Consider the following 18,884-nt stretch of genomic DNA (forward strand, 5'->3'; position numbering starts at 1 on the left):
CTTTTATATAACATTTTCGTAGGCAATTAGCAGTTTTTCTCAGTGATATTGTCACATAACAGTGGCCGTTTCAATTTTTCGTATAATCGAGCGAAAGTGAAGAGAGATAGGAGACATGAAAAAGTTAATGATTTCATATCGAATTAATGTGGAGGTGTTTTTTGGGTCAGACACTGAAGCAAAAAAAAAACATCTGAGATTTTTGCATGAATTAAAGCCCATTGACATGTTCATAGATAATTTGCGACGGTAGTCTTCACTCGTGCCGAAAGATGTTTGTTTAAATGATGACTTTTTTTTTGGTACATTCTCATGAACAGGTGATGTTGAACATTTGAAATGCCTTCTTTTACATCTCGTTAATTTGTAGCTTTTAGCGGATCTCTTTGGATTTTATCACATCTTGCTATTCACCCAAAATCTCTGTCAATTTATTTAATTAATAAACTAACTTTAAGTATTTTTTTTTAACAAAAATATGTTTAAGCTACTTCTTTATTTTGGTAGATTATGCTTGGCTGGGAAGAAAGTTATATCGATGAGAAACCACAAGTTCACTTTCCATTGTTTGACTTTAATTTTGCAAGTTTCCTTTATTGCAATATCTCGTTTTAAGTATAGATTTTTTCAAGATTAAATTGCTTAATTTTGCAAATAATCGTAATTGCGGGTTTTTCCATTAAATATTTCAATTGGCAACTATAAAGTAGTTCTAAAATCATAAGGCATGATATTAAAAAGAATCGTAAGCTTAATGAACTTCGATAAAAATAGAAATACTTTCGAAAGTAATTATTTGGTTTTAAATAACTCAACTGAAATTAGGTGTAGAGAAATAAAATTTGTCTCAATTTCTTGGTCTATATAAATAAATATTTTTTTATTGTCGCTCGAAGTAGGTGCACGTTAATCTATATTTTTATGATCAAATAGATAAAGTTCAAGAGCGCATTAATGGATAACAATTCATTTGCTTTTTTGCATAAATGGAGAATGAGAAAAAAAATTGATAAATTATAACTTTAAGTGAAATATGCAGAAAACCATCTAATAAACATAAAAAATAATATTCATAAATTTAAAAGTGAAAGATTTAATAATAAATAACAGGTAAAGAATTTTAGCTAAAAATAAGGCTTGATAAAATGGTTCTATTGTCACAAGGAAGTGGCTTGGTAAGAGAAACGTTGATGTAATCTTTTATGCTCAATTGACGTGAAGAATAAACATTTCTTGCATTGTTTTTAATTGAAAGAAAATTAAAAAAAACGCTAATATTTATAGCTTCGATTCTTATCCCTCAAAAGTAATGCTCTTTAAATTGGTCATCTTAAAGTTTTTCAATCATTTGCACAACAAATTGCTAAATGCTTTTTCTTTTCAAATTAACTCTTATATGTACGTACATGTACTTCTTTTAGGCATTATTTCTGTGGTGCTTTTTCAGCTACACCATCACGAGAAGTTCGACTTCATGATGATCTGCCTTCGTTTGAGCTAGTCAGTTCACCTGAGACCTTCGTCGGATACGGAGCTACTATTATTTCGATCTACATTTTCTCTCGAGGAATTTCCAATGACTGCAGAAATTTCTCAGAGACACAATTGGCGATTTGTCATGAATTTAAAAGTACAGTGCAAGTGATCAACTTTCTCACTGTTATTTGAAGGCAGATTGAGATTTTTTTACTCCTAACTTTTCTTATTTGTGGTATATTGTGCGTATACTATTCGAGTGTTGGATATCAAGTGAGACCCCAAAGAAAGTGGAACGCTCTTAGTGCATTTTACATTCGTGGCAGTCTTATAGCTAAGTGATCACAGATTCCAAGAATTTGTGGGCAATGACACTAATGCGCCAGTTTTGGGTGGGGCGATGTTGGGCTTCGACATCAACCTCTGCCTCAAGTGTCACCATTAAATCTACCAGCACAACGTCTGGTGTTGCAAAGAAGGGTAAAATTTCACCAGACGGATCTCCGGCCTATTCCACATGCCTTCACATGGTGGATGGTCCAACACCCTCAATTGTGTCCACCGAAGAGTGGGCCAATGCGAAGCCATATGAACAAGTACCCGGACCACGACCTCTGCCACTCTTGGGCAACACCTGGAGGTGATTACTTTTTTTTTCACAACATTCCCGCCTAAACAATCCATCAATTACATTGCGATAATCAACTTTGGCACAGTTCCAAAAATGCACTCATTTCACGAACTGGAACTTAAAACAACTTTTTCCTACATGGATATTGAGTGAGGGGAAAAAAAGCTTTTAAAAAGTGGCATAGGGTTAGGTTTAAAGCACGTAATAGTCTATCATAATATGATTAAGTATAGACTTATTAGTAAAGATTATTTCAAGAAAAGTCTCTTTAATCGTAAGTTCCCTCCTACGAATTAAATGTTAGTTTCTCAATAAGATAAAGAAAAGTTAATTTAACAAAATCAATTTTTTAGTGAAGGCCCTTTTCCATTTTTCAGCCCGTATCTATCTTATATACGATTTTATAGAGTACAAAATGCCTAAAAACAATAAAATCCAACGAAGCGATTAAACAATAAATTACCGATTAGAGTGATTGTTTAAAAGTGGTTTTTACGATTAAAACATCCCTAGTGTTACTTTGTGGAACTCGTCATGCTTCAAAGAATATAGAAATTTTATGAAATATTTAATTTAATATGTCATTAAAATGGCTATAGGGGAGATTTAAAAATAAACTAGTTTATTAATCATGTCGAGATCTAAAATTAAGTTTGTCTTGCCCAAAAACGGGCTATGTCAATGGCAAGCGGACTTGCCGACATCAAATTTCCTGCTCCACATGGAGCAGGGAACAACGGACAAACACACAAGTTAGGGGTGGTAATAAACTAGTGAGTAAACCAATTTACGATACAAAGCTTCTTACGGTGAAATTGTGAATAATTTTAAATTCTTTCCTGACTAAACTTGTTAAAAGGAGTTATTAAATTTAAAAGTTTTTCATGCATTTCTAAAAAAAAAGTTTAATATAATACTCCAATACTTTAAACAAGATGCTAATTTTTATGAAAGAATAACCAAGTATCTTTTGATTGCATATTTGTGCGAGATTAAAAAAATGGAAATAAAATTGTGTCAAAAGGTTTAGTGTTTTGTATATTATTCGTGTTTTGATGATTTATAAAAGGACAAGATTATCAATATAACGTAATAACTCCAGGGGGTGACATTAGCTCTAAAAAATGCGACCGGTTTTAGCGTATTTTTTCCCTGTTTTCGTACACATTTCACGAGATATCTCCAAAACTACGTAGGTTGCCAATTTAGGGTTTTCGGTTGCCTCTTCGTTATTAAGTTATCTTTTATTTTGTATTAGTATTTTTTGCTAATTCATTCTACAATGACAGAAAACAGCTAATAAACTCAAAAGGTTTTTCGGCTCGCTAGAAACATATGGGACACATAGGAAATGTCATGCCCCTGTAATAACTATTTAAATAATTTTCGTCCAATAGATTGAATTTCAAGGGAAATGAAATTCTTTGATCTTTGTTGGTTATTGATGAAGAGAGTGTCCCTTGTTCAAAGTACAAACAAATCGCACTAAGTCTAACGGCCTTTTTATGAAAAATTTTTCAACAAAACACCCCCCTCATCATTGCTCCTAAACCAGTAATGTCGTATTAGCTACAGGTAGTTCAAGTATAGCCACAAGTTGTTAAATTAAGAAGACAAAAAATATTTGTAGGTGAGTTTAGAAAAAAATCTTTAAATTTAAAGAGTAATACTACTAGTTAGGACTTTTAAAACATAAAAACGTAATTTATGAAATATTTTATATGATTTACCTCCAGATAATTCCAGGTTATAGTGGGTGCTGTTTCAATCCGGTTCGGGGTTCGGAGCACCCGACGATTAGCTTAAAAATTTATTTGGTTTTTTATTTTCAAATCACTTTTCAAAATCTGTTTTTAACACAAAAGAAGCTTTTATAGTCGCTCGATGTTTAAAAGTAGGAAAGGGCGAACTGGAGACAAGTTGTCACTTAAATTAGAAAAAATTTTATTTGGTAGCGATTTATTCTTCCCTCAAGATCTTTACTGAACTTGAATTTCTATCTTTTAAGCGAACTTGGCTTTTCACTGTTTCAGAGCTAACTGTAGCTTCTTTTGATTTTATATTTTTATAACCACTTTACAACCAAAGCTTTTACTCAAAATAGTATTAGTATACTAGGACAATTTAGTCGATATATCAATACGACATATAATCGGAACTTTGGAAACATAAAAACCGGAATTTGAATCTCTAAACTTGTTTCAATTGAGCAAAAAGTACGAAAGATAAGCAAATATGTACAATGTGACCATAAGTTGACTTCCCCCACCATGTTTCTTATATAGATTCATTCAGTTCCGTCTTTAAACTGTTCATTAAGAATAATAATTTCTACATTGTGTAGGTTTAGAACATTCATGTGCTAAATCTACGTACATATGCTAAATGCTTAGCTAAACTCTAATACATTTACTTAATATTTAAACTTTACATAATGGTTTCTTATTGACATTCGATTGGCAAACATTCAAAGTTCATTAAGTCATGAATAGAACAAAAGCATATGCATATTATATTCTGATTCTTTATAATGCTAATGAATATAGTGCATAGAAACTGAAATATTTTGTGCTCTGCTCGTATATTTCACAAATATGAAAAGGTTTTGACAATCTTAAAATCGATTCAAAAGCATTTCCCTAAAGTGGATTACAAATTTTAGAAGTAACCTTGTACAAAATAACACAGACAATTCCACCTGTACCTCTGTGGAAAAAAAGTACCACTCAATATGAAATCTAACAACAAATCAATTGATGTCTTTCTATTTGTACTAAGAGAAACTTTTAAGCAATCTTAAAGAGGAAAAAAATAATTCCTCGATGTGCTTCTTCGGTGGACGAAACACCATCAAGAATGATGGCATTTTTTCACCTCTGAGATTACCAACGAAGAGGTGGCACGAAGATTCATGTCACACTTGACTAATTTGAATATAAAATCAACATTTACATTGCGTAAATTCAACACTTCGTCCCATACCATGACGTCCAATATTATTTCACAAATTATGATTTTTTTAAAGATAAGTTTATATCTTCCTTCCAAATAACATTCTTAAGTGGCTGGTAATGAAATCCTGACCCTTCTTTGTTCATTTGAGAGTGATTTGTTTTTTATTTTAAAGAAGTTTCATGACATTTTCAACACCATTTGAAATTTTATATTAAAAGCCTTTATTGCATGTGAGTTATAAACGCTATAAAGAAGTTTATATTCCCATATTAAAACCATTCACAATCGCAAGTGATCGAGTGGAATCTTGCACATAAGACATGAGTAAAGGTGGGGCGCAAGAAATTTAACCGTTTAAAACCGGAATTTGGAAGTGCAACAAACTCCTATGAGAAGCATACCATGGTAAAAAGTGAAAAGTTGGTCAAGGTGAATCTTTAACGTTTTATCACATCTGCACTCCATCTCAATGTGCTAAATGGTTATAGATCAGTAGCTCTGACCGGTACAACTTTGAAAACTAAAAGTGAAATACATAAATTCCTATTCTTTTAGACGTAAAGTCATAATGACTTTTAATCAAACGATCGTCGATTTTGATATATTTAAAATTGAGAAATCTTTTGCAAAATATAGATACATATATTTTTATTTTTATCACACAACAAAGAGATCACAAAGTTGTGGATAATTTGCATGCAATCACATACAATATAACTTCTGCAATATGCAGTTAATCATCATATGATCTTTAGCTATAATTTGAACATGATCGTATGTAGATAAATTATTGTGCAACAGTTCGTTCGAGTGACATGGATTGGCAGAAAAAAATAACAATTTTGCCTTGGTATTGATGAGATAGGCAGAATATGTTGAAGTCTCGATGACCCATTCAAAAAAATTGAATTGAGTTTAAGAAATAACCAAGACAAAAATAAAAATAAAAGTTGCGTAATTTTATTCAATTTAATGAACATGCTTTTTCTGCAAAATCAACAATGTCTATAAGCGACCAATATAAAAACTTTTGACCTCCTTCATCATCCATTTTGAATTAAACGAATGGATAGTAAGGGAAACTGGAGCGACAAAATGTGGCAGAACGAATTTACAGAACACCTGAGAGATTTTTAAAAAACTGCTTATTAGTGCTCGAGCTCCACGGAGAGAGCAGTACATAATCCCTCAATTTCCCTCCCCCCAATTTCCACTTTTCACCCCCCGGTAACCACTTTTTCCAACATATCACCACGTTTCAGACGATTTCTGAGAAATGTCGTTACGCTGTTTGTCCGTCTGTCCATCCGACTGTCGCCAACTCAAGAGGCCAAACGGTTTGAGATAGCGATTTGGGACATAAGGGGGACCCCCATAAGTCGACCCAAGGATCGTTAACATGCCTCTCATTTTCCCCACCCCTCCCCCACCATGTTTTTTTTTGGGATTGCTGGAAAACGTGTTGTGCAATTTCTTTCCGTTTTGGATATTTTTTAAAGGTTAAACGTGTGAAAGGTTAAAAAAAAGCTCTAGAGAACGCATTTATCAGTTGAATGGGGTCATATTTGGGCTCGTTGGAGAAGTCTTGGAATTTCCGACAAAACTGAATCGGTTCCAATTCGTTTTAACCCGGTAATCAACCGGTTCATAATCGTTAACTAATTTGTATTCGATATTCAATTATTCAAATCAGTTGTGAACCGCTAATGAAGCAGTATATAGTTCAAGTGAATCGGTTCATCCTATGAACCGATAAGTAATTTTTGTCCGAAAATCAATTTTAATAATAATAATAATGCTGGCACAGCATTCCATGAAGGAACAAGGCCTTCCCGCAAGGGGATTTCCAGACATGCAATATTATTTTTTCTTGTACGGGATGAGGTTTTCAGGCCTATGCCCGTGGAATCAAGAGTGCAGTGAAGCTCATTGGATGCAATCCGAACACCTTTAACGCCAGAAAAATTCCTGGTGACATAAAGGGATTCGAACCCGGGAAACTTGCATCATAGAGGGAGTGCTCTACCACTTGACCCATTGAGTGCCCCTTTAATCAATTTTATTATTTATTACTCTTAGAATTATTTTGTGGAATCTTTCGAGTGCTTTACAAATCGATTTAAATCGATTGAGAACTGGTAAATGGTAAGTGATGAGAAAGTACTTTTGATGGATAGCATCTAAGTCACGAGTTCGAGCACTTCGCAAAGCTTAGGACGCTTTGCCATCCTTTTTTTTATATAATTTACTACTTTAACTTTGCAGAAGATTATTATTCACTATTCTGAAGAGAAATGTGCTTTTAGAGACATTTCCTAAAAGTTGATTTTGTAGTTATGATCTCAAAAAATGTTAGGACTACATATATTCAAATAGATTTTTTTCCTATTCAAGTTTGTCATAGATCATTCCTCCCTATTATAAAGAGAAATTTGATTTTCAAATTATTTTCCAAAATCTGTTTTTAATACAAAAGAAGCTTCTTTGGTCGTTCGATGTATAAAAGCAGAAAAGGCGAACTGGAAACATATCATCCCCTAAATTAGTAATTCTTCTATAATTTATGATATCAGTAATACACGATAATTTCAGGTTTGCGTGACGAAATAATTTTTCATAAACATAATTTTTCATTTCATTATTTTTCATAATGTCTTTTTTTTTTAGAAAAAATATCTTCAGATATTCTTATAACTGACAACGGATTTGTTCCTAACATAATCACTAATTCAAAAATCTTGAAAATGAATTGTTCAAAATTCTGTAAGCCCTGTTTAAGGAAAATATTTTAGAAGTGAAAATTTCAATGCTTTTTGTTTTCTATTCTTTCCCCAAATTGATTATTTTTTTTAACTTAATTTTTATTCATTAAAATAGGGAAGTTTATTAAAGTAATCTGTGGCAAGTTTTTGTAACCTAAGTTTATTTAATCTTGAAAAATATGCAACATTGAAATTTTCAACTTTATACTTTTGACCGAGGTTCCCCAAGAATTTAGCGATTTGGCCCAGTTCCTTGTAGCTAAATAAGAAAAAAAATTTACAAATGGCATTTCTCTTTTTATTTCAGACTATTTCCCTTCATTGGACAGTATAAAATCTCTGACATTGCACGCATCTCTTATATTCTGCACAGAGATTATGGTCGGATAGTACGGTTCAGTGGATTAGTAGGACGCCCTGATCTTCTGTTTGTCTACGATGCCGATGAAATTGAAAAGGTGTGTTCCATGTTGAATTCATGCTTGTACACTAAACACTCTCAAAAATGTTGACTATCTTCTCTACCATGCGAAAGATTGTCAATATTTCGCAAAATAGGGAATATTACCATGCAAGGTTCTTCGACTACAATGCTCTCAAAATTGCTTGGGAAAAAAATTAATCTTTGTTGTGTGAAGCAATTGGGATGGTTTTTAATGAGACACTAACATACAATTATATACTGCGCTTGAGTATGGAATTGTAGAAGAGATTGATCATTTGGAAATTTAATAGAGTGTTCTTCTAGTGAATATACCATACACACAATGGACTTTCTCCATGCTATCTTCAATGATTTCCTATTCACATTCTTTTCAATTTCATCTAATAAGCATCTTTCACATTTCACCTGCAGTGTTACAGACACGAGGGGCCAACACCTTTTCGACCATCAATGCCATGCCTTGTGAAATACAAAAGCATCGTTAGGAAGGATTTTTTCGGTGATCTTCCTGGTGTTGTTGGAGTGTAAGTATACCATGAAAGAAACTATCTAATCTCTCAAGTGCTTCAAAATTCACCGGTGTCATTACATTACACACATATAAAATCTCTTTAAAGAGTGGAAAGTTGAAGAATTTTTTTAAACCATGTCGAACAAATTCCGTAGGATTTTTTTTAACCGAATCGCTAGATCTCTTGCCCATGAAATTTAATGTACTTTCTTCAAGATATTTTTAGACTAATCATGTACTTTCTTAAGACAATTTCCAAAAAATTAATGGGGTAATGAACTGTATTGGAGATGAAAATTGACTTTGACTATTACTAGTAATGTAAGTGATTTACATAGAAATGTGATCGACATTAATTTATGCCTTCAGTGAAACATTCAATTAACAATTTGAGTGATTTATGGGGGAAATTCAAAGCATTTTTCTATACGTAATGATACTTTGGTTAATTTGTTGCATTTTATCGTGCTTTGCTACGTTGATGAAATTCATGAACATTTCCCGATCAATATTTATGACGCTCATGTTCTTCACAACATAAAAATTTTGGTGTTACTTTTGAATAATGATGATCCTCGGATCATTAAGATACTGCTTTCTCAACTTTAAGTTAAAGTTGAATGGTTAAAACGGTTCGATTTTATGACTTCATTTTTATGACTTTCAATTTCTGGGGCATTAATAGTGTCTCACGGATATGTTGGGCAATACTACTTCGTCTGTGATTTCTTGATCTTGATAATCTCTCCTGTAATTTTTATGCAATAGCAAGGAGATATCATATTTTATTTATATGAAATGCTCGTCAATAAATTAATGATACCTTATAAACCTTGAAGCTCAAGTGACTGACAAGAATGAATCAAATAGAAAGGAATACATTGGTCCATATTTTAATAATTATTGATTCACTTTCATGGACTGGACACTGGCAAAATTGCATGATGCAGACATGGAGAACCATGGCGAGAATTCAGATCACGTGTTCAGAAGCCCGTGCTACAGTTGTCTACGGTAAAACGGTATGTTACACCACTCGAAGAGGTGACAAAGGACTTCTTGGAGCGATGCGAACAACTGCTAGACGACAAAAGTGAATTGCCGCATGATTTCGACAATGAGATCCATAAGTGGTCTCTCGAGTGTAAGTTCAATGGACGCCTAAGTGATGCGTCACCCATGATTGAACACAAAAAAAAGCCAAGAAAAAAAACTAACTCGGCAAATATCATTGAGCACGACCTCGAACTTGATGCATAACTCTATTGTATAGGTATCGGACGTGTGGCTTTAGACACCAGACTTGGGTGTCTGGAGCCAAATCTTGCACCAGATTCAGAGCCTCAACTCATCATCAATGCCGCTAAACATGCCCTGAGAAATGTCGCCATTCTGGAACTAAAGATGCCTTTCTGGAGATACTTTCCGACACCCCTCTGGACCAAATACGTTAACAACATGAACTTCTTTGTAGAGTAAGTACATTTCATTAACTACTTAAATTTAATTTAATATTAACTGATATTTTGATTAGTAAAATTGCAATATATATGTTTAGTAAACATTGTCGAAAGAAAATTCGAAGAATGTTTGCTTATAATTTCGAAAGTTTAAATACTATGCGAATTCTCTTTCACTATGTAATTGAGGCCATTTACACCGTCGCATTGGATTGAAAATGAATTGTCCCAAAATCGGATTTTGGGACAATTCAATCTGAATCTAATGCGACAGTCTAAATGACCTCAAGGAAATCGTTTAGATCACGGCCTTAGATTGAGACTTAATGATCCGAAATCCGATTTTGGAACAACTCAATCCGAATCTAATGCAGCGGTGTAAATAGCCTCATTGTCTCTTTACGTTTTATATGTTCGTTAAAAGGGTTCATAAATCACCTAAAAAAATCGCCACTAATAGAGCTCAGTTTCCAGGACTTTGAAAAAACAACTATTGTTGACGATGACTTTGAATTATTCCTTCTTATAGTTTCTCAAGGTCAAAAGTTAAACCAATCTACAGAGAGAATTTTACAACCGATTGAAGAGTTTTTTTTTAAGCTTCGAAATCTTCCCCTACATATCGAGTTATTTTAAACATATTCGAGCTGCGTAGGAGTACAAGACAAGATTACTTGGCAGAAATGATAAGGCAATAATTATTTTAGGGTTAAATGGTCTTCAGACGAAAGGTTTAGTCCAGTTCCCGAAGGTTTCGAAATCCTAAATATCAATCACCTGTACTGTTTTTTGAAAATCTCATTGATCATTTACTTTCAATATTTAATCCTAAATCGAAATTTTCCCCAAAACCTTGACCAATAACCAGTTAGAGAAGTTAAGCCATTTGGCTTCAGACCTAAGGCTAGGCCATATGGCTCAACTTTTCTAATATCTTATCAGTCAAGATTTTTTGGAAAATTTTAACATAGGATTGTTTTATTAGGGGAAAATTACCTATTACATTTTGAAAAATCAATTAAATCGGTTGCTGTTTAAGGTTTTGAGACTCTCGGGAACTGGGCTAAACCTCTAGTCTTAAGACGGTCTTAGGCCTGAAGCCCGTATTAAATAACTCCTTTTTGACTGTTTTTGCAATATGTAAAGATTATTTGCTTATACAGTGGGACCTCGATAGAGTCAACTAATTATTTCCAGGCCTGATGACTCTATTGGATTCATTGACTCTATTGGAGTCCGAAAAAATCATTTAAAATGTGAAATTTTGATATAAAAGGGGTATTATTTTATGTTTGTACTAGATCATTGATAAATTCAACACGATAGTAGAATATTTTATTAAATTATTCCATTTATTAAATTAATCTCTGGCACAAAAAAGTCGTGTGTTTAGGCAAAAATGGAAGATTAAGGAATGATTCTTAAGAATATTTTTATTATTAGTAAATACACTCAGTCCAGGAATTATGCACATTTTCGGGACCGAAAAAAACGCGCAAAGTGGCATTATGCATCAAGAAAATTTGCATACCCGCAGGCGATTTCTTTTTAATGAATTTGCTTAAAATTTTTTTTGCTTAAAAATTTTTGATTTTCTGTTGCTTATTTTTGTTTTTGATCCAAATTTTCTTTTGAGATACTGATATTTTAAATTATAAGTTAAAATAAATTTACACGTTTTCTTTAGAAGCGTAATTTTTATGATTGTTTATCATGTACATTTTTTAAAGAAGAGTAAAGTCTTTAAAAAGTTCGAATAAATTTAGAAAAGTGTCTTCACTATGCTATACTCAAAAAATCTAGCATCCTGTATGTTTTTTTGAAATTCGAGTTTATATTTCTTTTGTTTTTGCCACAATATTATTAACTTAGAAATTAATGATGACTCAAAATTCCTTACATTGTGATCATAGACCTAATCAAAAAATCTTAAGACAAGAGAACTTTCAATCAAAACGCTTAAAATCACGTAAAGAAAATTATTTTGTGAAGAAAATGATTACACGGTTGATAAACCTACGAATTTTATCACAAAATTACCATGTCCTTACATAATTATTTTTTCTTGTATTCAAAGTGTTACGTTGATACACAATAAGACTGTTTTTTATTTCGAAAAGATCATATTAAATCATATAATTTTATTAGTTCAATAATAAAGGAAAAGTTGACTCTATCGTAGTCAATTTGGGTCCAAGTTGACACTATCGGAGTCCGTAGAGTAAAAAAAAACAGCTGTTGACTCTAATGGAGATTGACCCTATCGGGGGTTGACTCTATCGAGGACCCACTGTAATTCTCGTAATTCTCCTTGGAAGAAATTATTCAAATTTCAGATACATGTTGAGCTGTAATATCTTTTGATATGTTTAATTTCTATTCGGTTAGCTCTTATTGTTTTCATTTTCTTTTTCACTGAGTTTTTGATCACCGAGTATTTTTTTTAATTGTATATCAAATCTTACTTTATTTGTCACTTAGTAAAATTATAATTTTAACACTTTGAACACAAGAAAAATATTTATATGTAAGGACATGGTAATTTTGTGATAAAATTCGTAGGTTTATCAACCGTGTAATCATTTTCCAACAAAATAATTTTCTTTACGTGATTAAATGGTTACAAAGATCGATAATAATGATTATCGATTTAGTTCTTATTGTTTTCATTTTCTTTTTCACTGAGTTTTTGATCACCGAGCATTTTTTAATTTTATATCAAATCGTACTTTATTTGTCACTTAGTTAAGTGCTTTCAGCTATTGGAACCTGGAATTCTTAAAGTCCGTTTGAAAAAAAATATGACAAATATAGTAAGATTTGATATAAAATTAAAAAATGCTCGGTGATCAAAAACTCAGTGAAAAAGAAAATGAAAACAATAAGAACTAAATCGATAATCATTATTATCAATCTTTGTAACCATTTAATCAGTATTGCAAAGAATCGTCTTAAAATTAAAACAAATTTGATGGAAATGTGATCAGTCTTAACCCTTTAAAACGGCTTAACCCTTTAAAACATTTACTGTGATAATAAAATTTTTATTTATTTAAAATTGCTTTGACACACTTAGTCTTACTAACTTTTCTTCTCAAGGTAAATGTAAATAAATGCAGTAAATGTTAACTTAAGCGGTGAAAATATTTTTTGATGCGTGTTTTGACACGTGGTGGGCTTTATAGAGGGTTAAGGGGTTACATGGGCATTATAATAAAAATTTCTTTTTTATTTTTGTTTTTTTTGCAAAATAGTATTAATATCAAAAATATTTTCGCAAAGCTTCAAGACAAAAGATAAAGACTGTAAAAATGTTTGACGCTATTCTTGATCGGTGAAAAGTATCAACTTTAATCGTTTTTTCTCAAAATCAATTAATGATATTGATAGACAAGATATCGGGAAAATCAATGTACCGATTTTATTGCGATTTGTCACACATTTTCTAAAAAGGTTTGTATGGAACTTGACCGAAGGATTTTTTGTATCTGTTGCAAATTTTTTTCATAAATCCAAATTTAACTTAAAAAAAAAGAATCCTTCGTTAAAGTACGAGCTTTTTTCACCTACTACCAAAAAATATTTGGTTTTATGACCTCAGACGAATGTCTTACACATGAGAAATCGTGTTTACCGTAATTATAGTTTTTTTTTTTTCAAACAGTCTCTACTGGGAAAAACACGGGGGTGCGATTAACTTTTTTTCCTTATAACTTTAACACTTTTTAGGTGTAAAAATATATCAACATTTTTTAATAATACACCTTTTAAGGGTAAAATTAACATGAAAAAGGGTAACTTTAACTCCTAATACACATAAAATAAACATTTCCGGAATGTTGTTTTAACATTTTCGGATTTCTCTCAGTGTAATAATCTCAGGTTCCAATAGCTGAATTTTCAAACATTTAAGTGAAAATTTCAAAAAATATTGTTTAAATTATGTATACTTTCATATGATTTAGAGTTTAAATAATTTATTTTTGATATATTTTTAAATTAGGAAAAATATTTTTTAGTTTAGGTTTCAAGACCTATGTAACCCCTTAAGTTAATCTGGACGTTCATTTAGTTAAAACTACCTTAATTAATTAATATAGAAATTTATGTATTGAGATTAAGCTGAAAACTTTTACACACGGAGAAAGTTAGTCACGTAGTAGTATAAAATTATGTATAATCTACAATTTTAATCACTCAATCATATAGTAATTTGCTGAACACTCCTACGGCTTAACGTAGTTATAATCAAAATAATAATTAGAACACATTTCCATCAGTTTTAAATCAAGCCGTCTTTCGGTTTAAGCCGTAAGATTATCTAGGGCATAAAATATGGCCAAAAAGTGGACATTCCACTCTACAGTAAAATAATATTTACAGCGCTATATTTAATTTACAATTTACCCATTTATCGCTATATGTATTTACCATATTTTAGAGTTGTTAGGTGGGAATTTTTTTTTTACCCGATTAGCATCCAACACACGTAAAGCTAAATGCCGATAGAAGATTCATTCGAGTAACACTGTCTGAGGTTACTGTCTATTAAATGGGAATTGCTAATTAAAAGAGTCATCAGATGAGAGATTTATGAACCATTGAATATTAATTATATAGGCTTTCGTGTCTAATTGAAATATTTCCATGTTAGAATCTGCATGAAATACATCCAGAATGCCACTGAGAGGATGAAGTCTGGCGGTGGTGGAAGTGTCATGGAGGAACCATCGCTCCTGGAACGTGTGCTCAAGGCGGAAAATAACGAAAAATTGGCGTGTATAATGGCTTTGGATTTAATTCTCGTCGGAATTGACACGGTTGGTGTACATCTTAATTGAGAGTTTCTCGTCTATATTTTTGTCAATATGGATTTTCTATCTTTCAGATTTCTATGGCCGTATGTTCGATTCTGTACCAAATTGCCACTCGACCAGTTGAACAGGAAAAATTGCATGAGGAAATTCGTAGGGTTTTTCCGGATCCATCTGAACCAATAACATACCAACACTTAGATAAACTGATTTATCTGAAGGCTTTCATAAAGGAAGTTTTCCGAGTTTACAGTACAGTGATCGGAAACGGAAGAACTCTCCAGGAAGATGCCGTAATTTGTGGTTACCGAATTCCACGTGGTGTTCAAATGGTCTTCCCAACAATTGTCACAGGAAATATGGAAGAATACGTGAGCGATTCCAATGCATTCAGACCTGATAGATGGCTCAAGGCTAATCAGGGTGGCTTCGAAGGAAAACTTCATCCCTTTGCCTCACTGCCTTACGGCTACGGAGCCCGAATGTGCCTTGGTCGTCGATTTGCTGATCTCGAGATGCAGATACTCTTAGCGAAGGTATTAGATTGTGACCCAAATTTATTTAAATTTTGAATTGCCTAGCAAGGTCTAACATTGAACTTTTTTATTTTAATTAATGCAAAAACAAAAAAAAAAAACAGTTGCTGAGGAGCTACAAATTAGAGTATCACCATAAACCACTCAAATATGCTGTCACTTTCATGTACGCCCCAGACGGAGAGCTCAAGTTCAAAATGACCAAAAGAAACAGCTAAACTTCACCTTAAATGCCACGGAGGAATTAGCATCATCATACGAAATATTATTTCATATCATGTGAAAAAGATCAAATATTTCAAAATATAATATTACATTATAGACGAATTTACCAATATTTTCTATCATTTTTTAATAAATAAAAATCACCAGAAAATTCCAATTTAAAATACCAGAAGTGTATTGACTTATTTTCCTTGCCTCAATGTGGAGACAAAAATTGCTTAATTTTAAAAGAGATTTTTTGCTATAAGTTACTGGAATTAGTCATTTTCTAAAAATAAATTATACAGAAAACTGTGAGGGTAAAATTTACACAATAAAACCGGGAATTATGAAATGCAAGGTTATTTATAAAATTTGCTTTTAATGAACTATAGTTTAGTTTGTCTGCAGAGCTAATATAAGCTTTAGGCTAGAGGTTTAGCCTAGTTCCAGTAGGGGAATTCTGTAATTTTCTTGGCATTGTCACGCGTGAGTTCGAAATCTGACAATGCCATTCGAGCTTTTCTTGTCATATCATATGAGTTCGAAAATGCAATTAATTGATTTCTTAATGAAATCACTTTACTTGATGATTTTATGAAAATACAGTACGTCTTGGTTGATTTATTTAACAAAATTCATTGTCATTTGAATTGCCAGAAGTCATAAATATGTGACTTCTGACAATGCCACGTGAGCTGAAATGGCAATGTCACGGCTACAGAATCGCATTTTCGAAAAATGTCTCCTAAGATTCGAACCCAATTTGTCATATGGCATTGCCAGAGCGTTACAGAATTCCCCTCCAGATCACAAATACGAAGTTTCCAAATCCCATTTTGAATATAAATGCTCTGTGTTTTCTCAAATTCTGATAGATCATCTGCCTTAAGGCCTCTATACATTGGGAGCAATTTTTGTCAAAAATTGCTTTTTTGAAGGAAATATTCTCCATTTTACTGATCGAACTCAAAGAGAGAGCAGTGATATAATAATCGACTTTTTTTTCAAATTGTCACTGTTCTGGAGCTTAAACGGTAAGAGATATCGACTTCCAGTCTTCGATGACCCTTAATAAAAAACAAAACCTCTCGACGTTTGTTTTTCCCCTTTCCCACCCCCCCCCCCCCTCTATCCACTCCAAAAACCACGTTTCTTGGTTTTTCTCAAGCTGGTCCTGGCGAACATTTCGCGCACATACCTGTGACCGAAAAATTCGCAATTTTGAATTATTGAAGGTCAAAGGTCAACCAATTTGGAAGGCTCATTTTTCAACCGATTTGGTTAAATTTGTATTTTTTGGAAAGGTATTGAAATTCTGAACCCGACTGCATCGGTCTTCATCGGTAATGAACCCGTTAAGTACCGATTTATGAATAGTTTTACATCCCCAATAATTAAAATTCCCTAAAAATAATGTTTTTTTCGATTTTTCTCAAAATTGGCCCAAGCTTTTTCAATGATTTTTGGAAATTGCTTTAGAGCTAGTCCAGGCGAACATTTCGCCCAAACATACCTATGACCCGAAAATTCGCCATTTTGAATTATGGAAGGTCAAAGTATCTCTAAGTCTCTCTCAATCAAAGTATTTCAGTATTTTGACCCATATAAAATTCAAACGGTAAGAGATATCAACTTTCGGTCTTCGATGACCTTTCCTCAAATGACATTATCTCGTACCCAACATATTTATTTTTCCCCCTCTCCTTTCATACGTTCCCTATCCCTCCAAATAGGTCAAAATAGGCTAATATTTAGTATTATTGACACATTTTTTTTCTCACATTCTTTTTTTTCTTTTATTTTTCCCTGCCACGCAATTGTAAGAGGATTGTATCCTAAAGTTTTTTTTAATTTTGCAAGAAATTGGCCAAAAGCTTTTCAATGATTTTTGGACATGCTTTAGACTTTTAGAGCTTGTCCAGAAGTATTGCAATTTAGAACTCGGCTGCATCGGTCTTCATCGGTAATGAACCGGTTAAGTACCGATTTTTTGAATAATTTTACATCCCCAATAATTAAAATTCCCTAAAAATAATGTTTTTTCGGTTTTTCTCAAAATTGGCCCAAGCTTTTTCAATGATTTTTGGATATATTTTAAAGCTAGTCCAGGTGAACATTTCGCCCAAACAGATTTATGACCAGAAAATTCTCTATTTTGAATTATTTAAAGTCAAAGGTCAACCACTTTGGAAGGCTAATTTTTCAACCGATTTGGTTAAATTTGGATTTTTCGGAAAGGTATTGCAATTTCGAACCCGGCTGCATCGGTCTTCATCGGTAATGAATCGATTAAGTACCGATTTTTTGATTTTCAAATGCTTTTGTGATTTATGAATGAATTTGAACTCTAGTAGATCAGTGATACCAAAAGGTTATGTAAAAAAAACTATTTCACGGTGAGCTCTATCTCGTGATTTCGAGCATTCCGCAAAGCTGGGACGCTTTGCTATCTCTTTTTGTAGATAGAAACGTCAAAATTCTGTCAAAAATGCAATTTTTGACGAAAATTGCCCCCAATGTATAGAGGTCTTTAATTATATGCAATCCTAAATTAAAAACTTCACAAAAAAAACTTACATGTGTTGAGAAATTTAAACAGCTAAACCATTTGGATAAACCTCAGATCTGAGACCGTTTAAGGTTAATCCACATGGCTTAATTCTTCTGTATTCTTAATAAATGAAGTTTTTGGGGACATTTTCATTTAGGATCAACCCAATTTCCATTTGATCCTGTATGTGTGGAATTTTTCGAAAATTAAAGGCTAATTGATCTATCAGTTTAAAAAGAATCACTAAGATTGCTTAATGTTTATAAATTTAGAAACTACGGGAACTACGGTAAATAATTTTTTCAGATTCTCCATTGTTGTATATTTTTATTGTTTCTAAATTACAAAAAAAAATTAAAAAAAACATGAAATTTTCAGTCTGGAATACGCATCAGGTGAAATCTCAAAGAATCAACCAAGATGTTTGTGGAAACAATCAACATTTTTTATTCATTTGCAATTTTTATGAATATGTCTTCAATTTACATGGCGGGATATCTTTAGGTAAAGTAAATCAAACAATATACGCAACTCTA

At 32.5% G+C, this 18,884-nt stretch overlaps 1 protein-coding gene across 1 annotated transcript; it reads left to right on the forward strand.

The window, feature by feature from the left end:
- The first annotated feature begins 1,447 nt into the window (after positions 1-1,447).
- On the forward strand, positions 1,448-16,154 carry LOC129801416 (probable cytochrome P450 301a1, mitochondrial). The gene is made up of 8 exons (XM_055846400.1): positions 1,448-2,116; positions 8,132-8,282; positions 8,681-8,793; positions 9,731-9,924; positions 10,054-10,255; positions 14,895-15,060; positions 15,129-15,590; positions 15,695-16,154. Exons 1-8 carry the CDS (start codon positions 1,845-1,847, stop codon positions 15,806-15,808), a joined length of 1,674 nt encoding a protein of 557 aa, XP_055702375.1. The 5' UTR covers positions 1,448-1,844; the 3' UTR covers positions 15,809-16,154.
- The last annotated feature ends 2,730 nt before the right edge of the window (positions 16,155-18,884 follow it).

This window comes from Phlebotomus papatasi, chromosome 2 (assembly GCF_024763615.1).
Source record: "Phlebotomus papatasi isolate M1 chromosome 2, Ppap_2.1, whole genome shotgun sequence".
Lineage (NCBI taxonomy): Eukaryota > Metazoa > Arthropoda > Insecta > Diptera > Psychodidae > Phlebotomus > Phlebotomus papatasi.

Coding starts and splice junctions, on each gene's coding strand:
- LOC129801416 (XM_055846400.1), top strand. CDS start 1,845: ATGACACTAATGCGCCAGTTTTGGGTGGGGCGATGTTGGGCTTCGACA. Junction 15,061..15,128: donor TTCTCGTCGGAATTGACACG/GTTGGTGTACAT, acceptor TCTATCTTTCAG/ATTTCTATGGCCGTATGTTC. Junction 15,591..15,694: donor TGCAGATACTCTTAGCGAAG/GTATTAGATTGT, acceptor AAAAAAAAACAG/TTGCTGAGGAGCTACAAATT.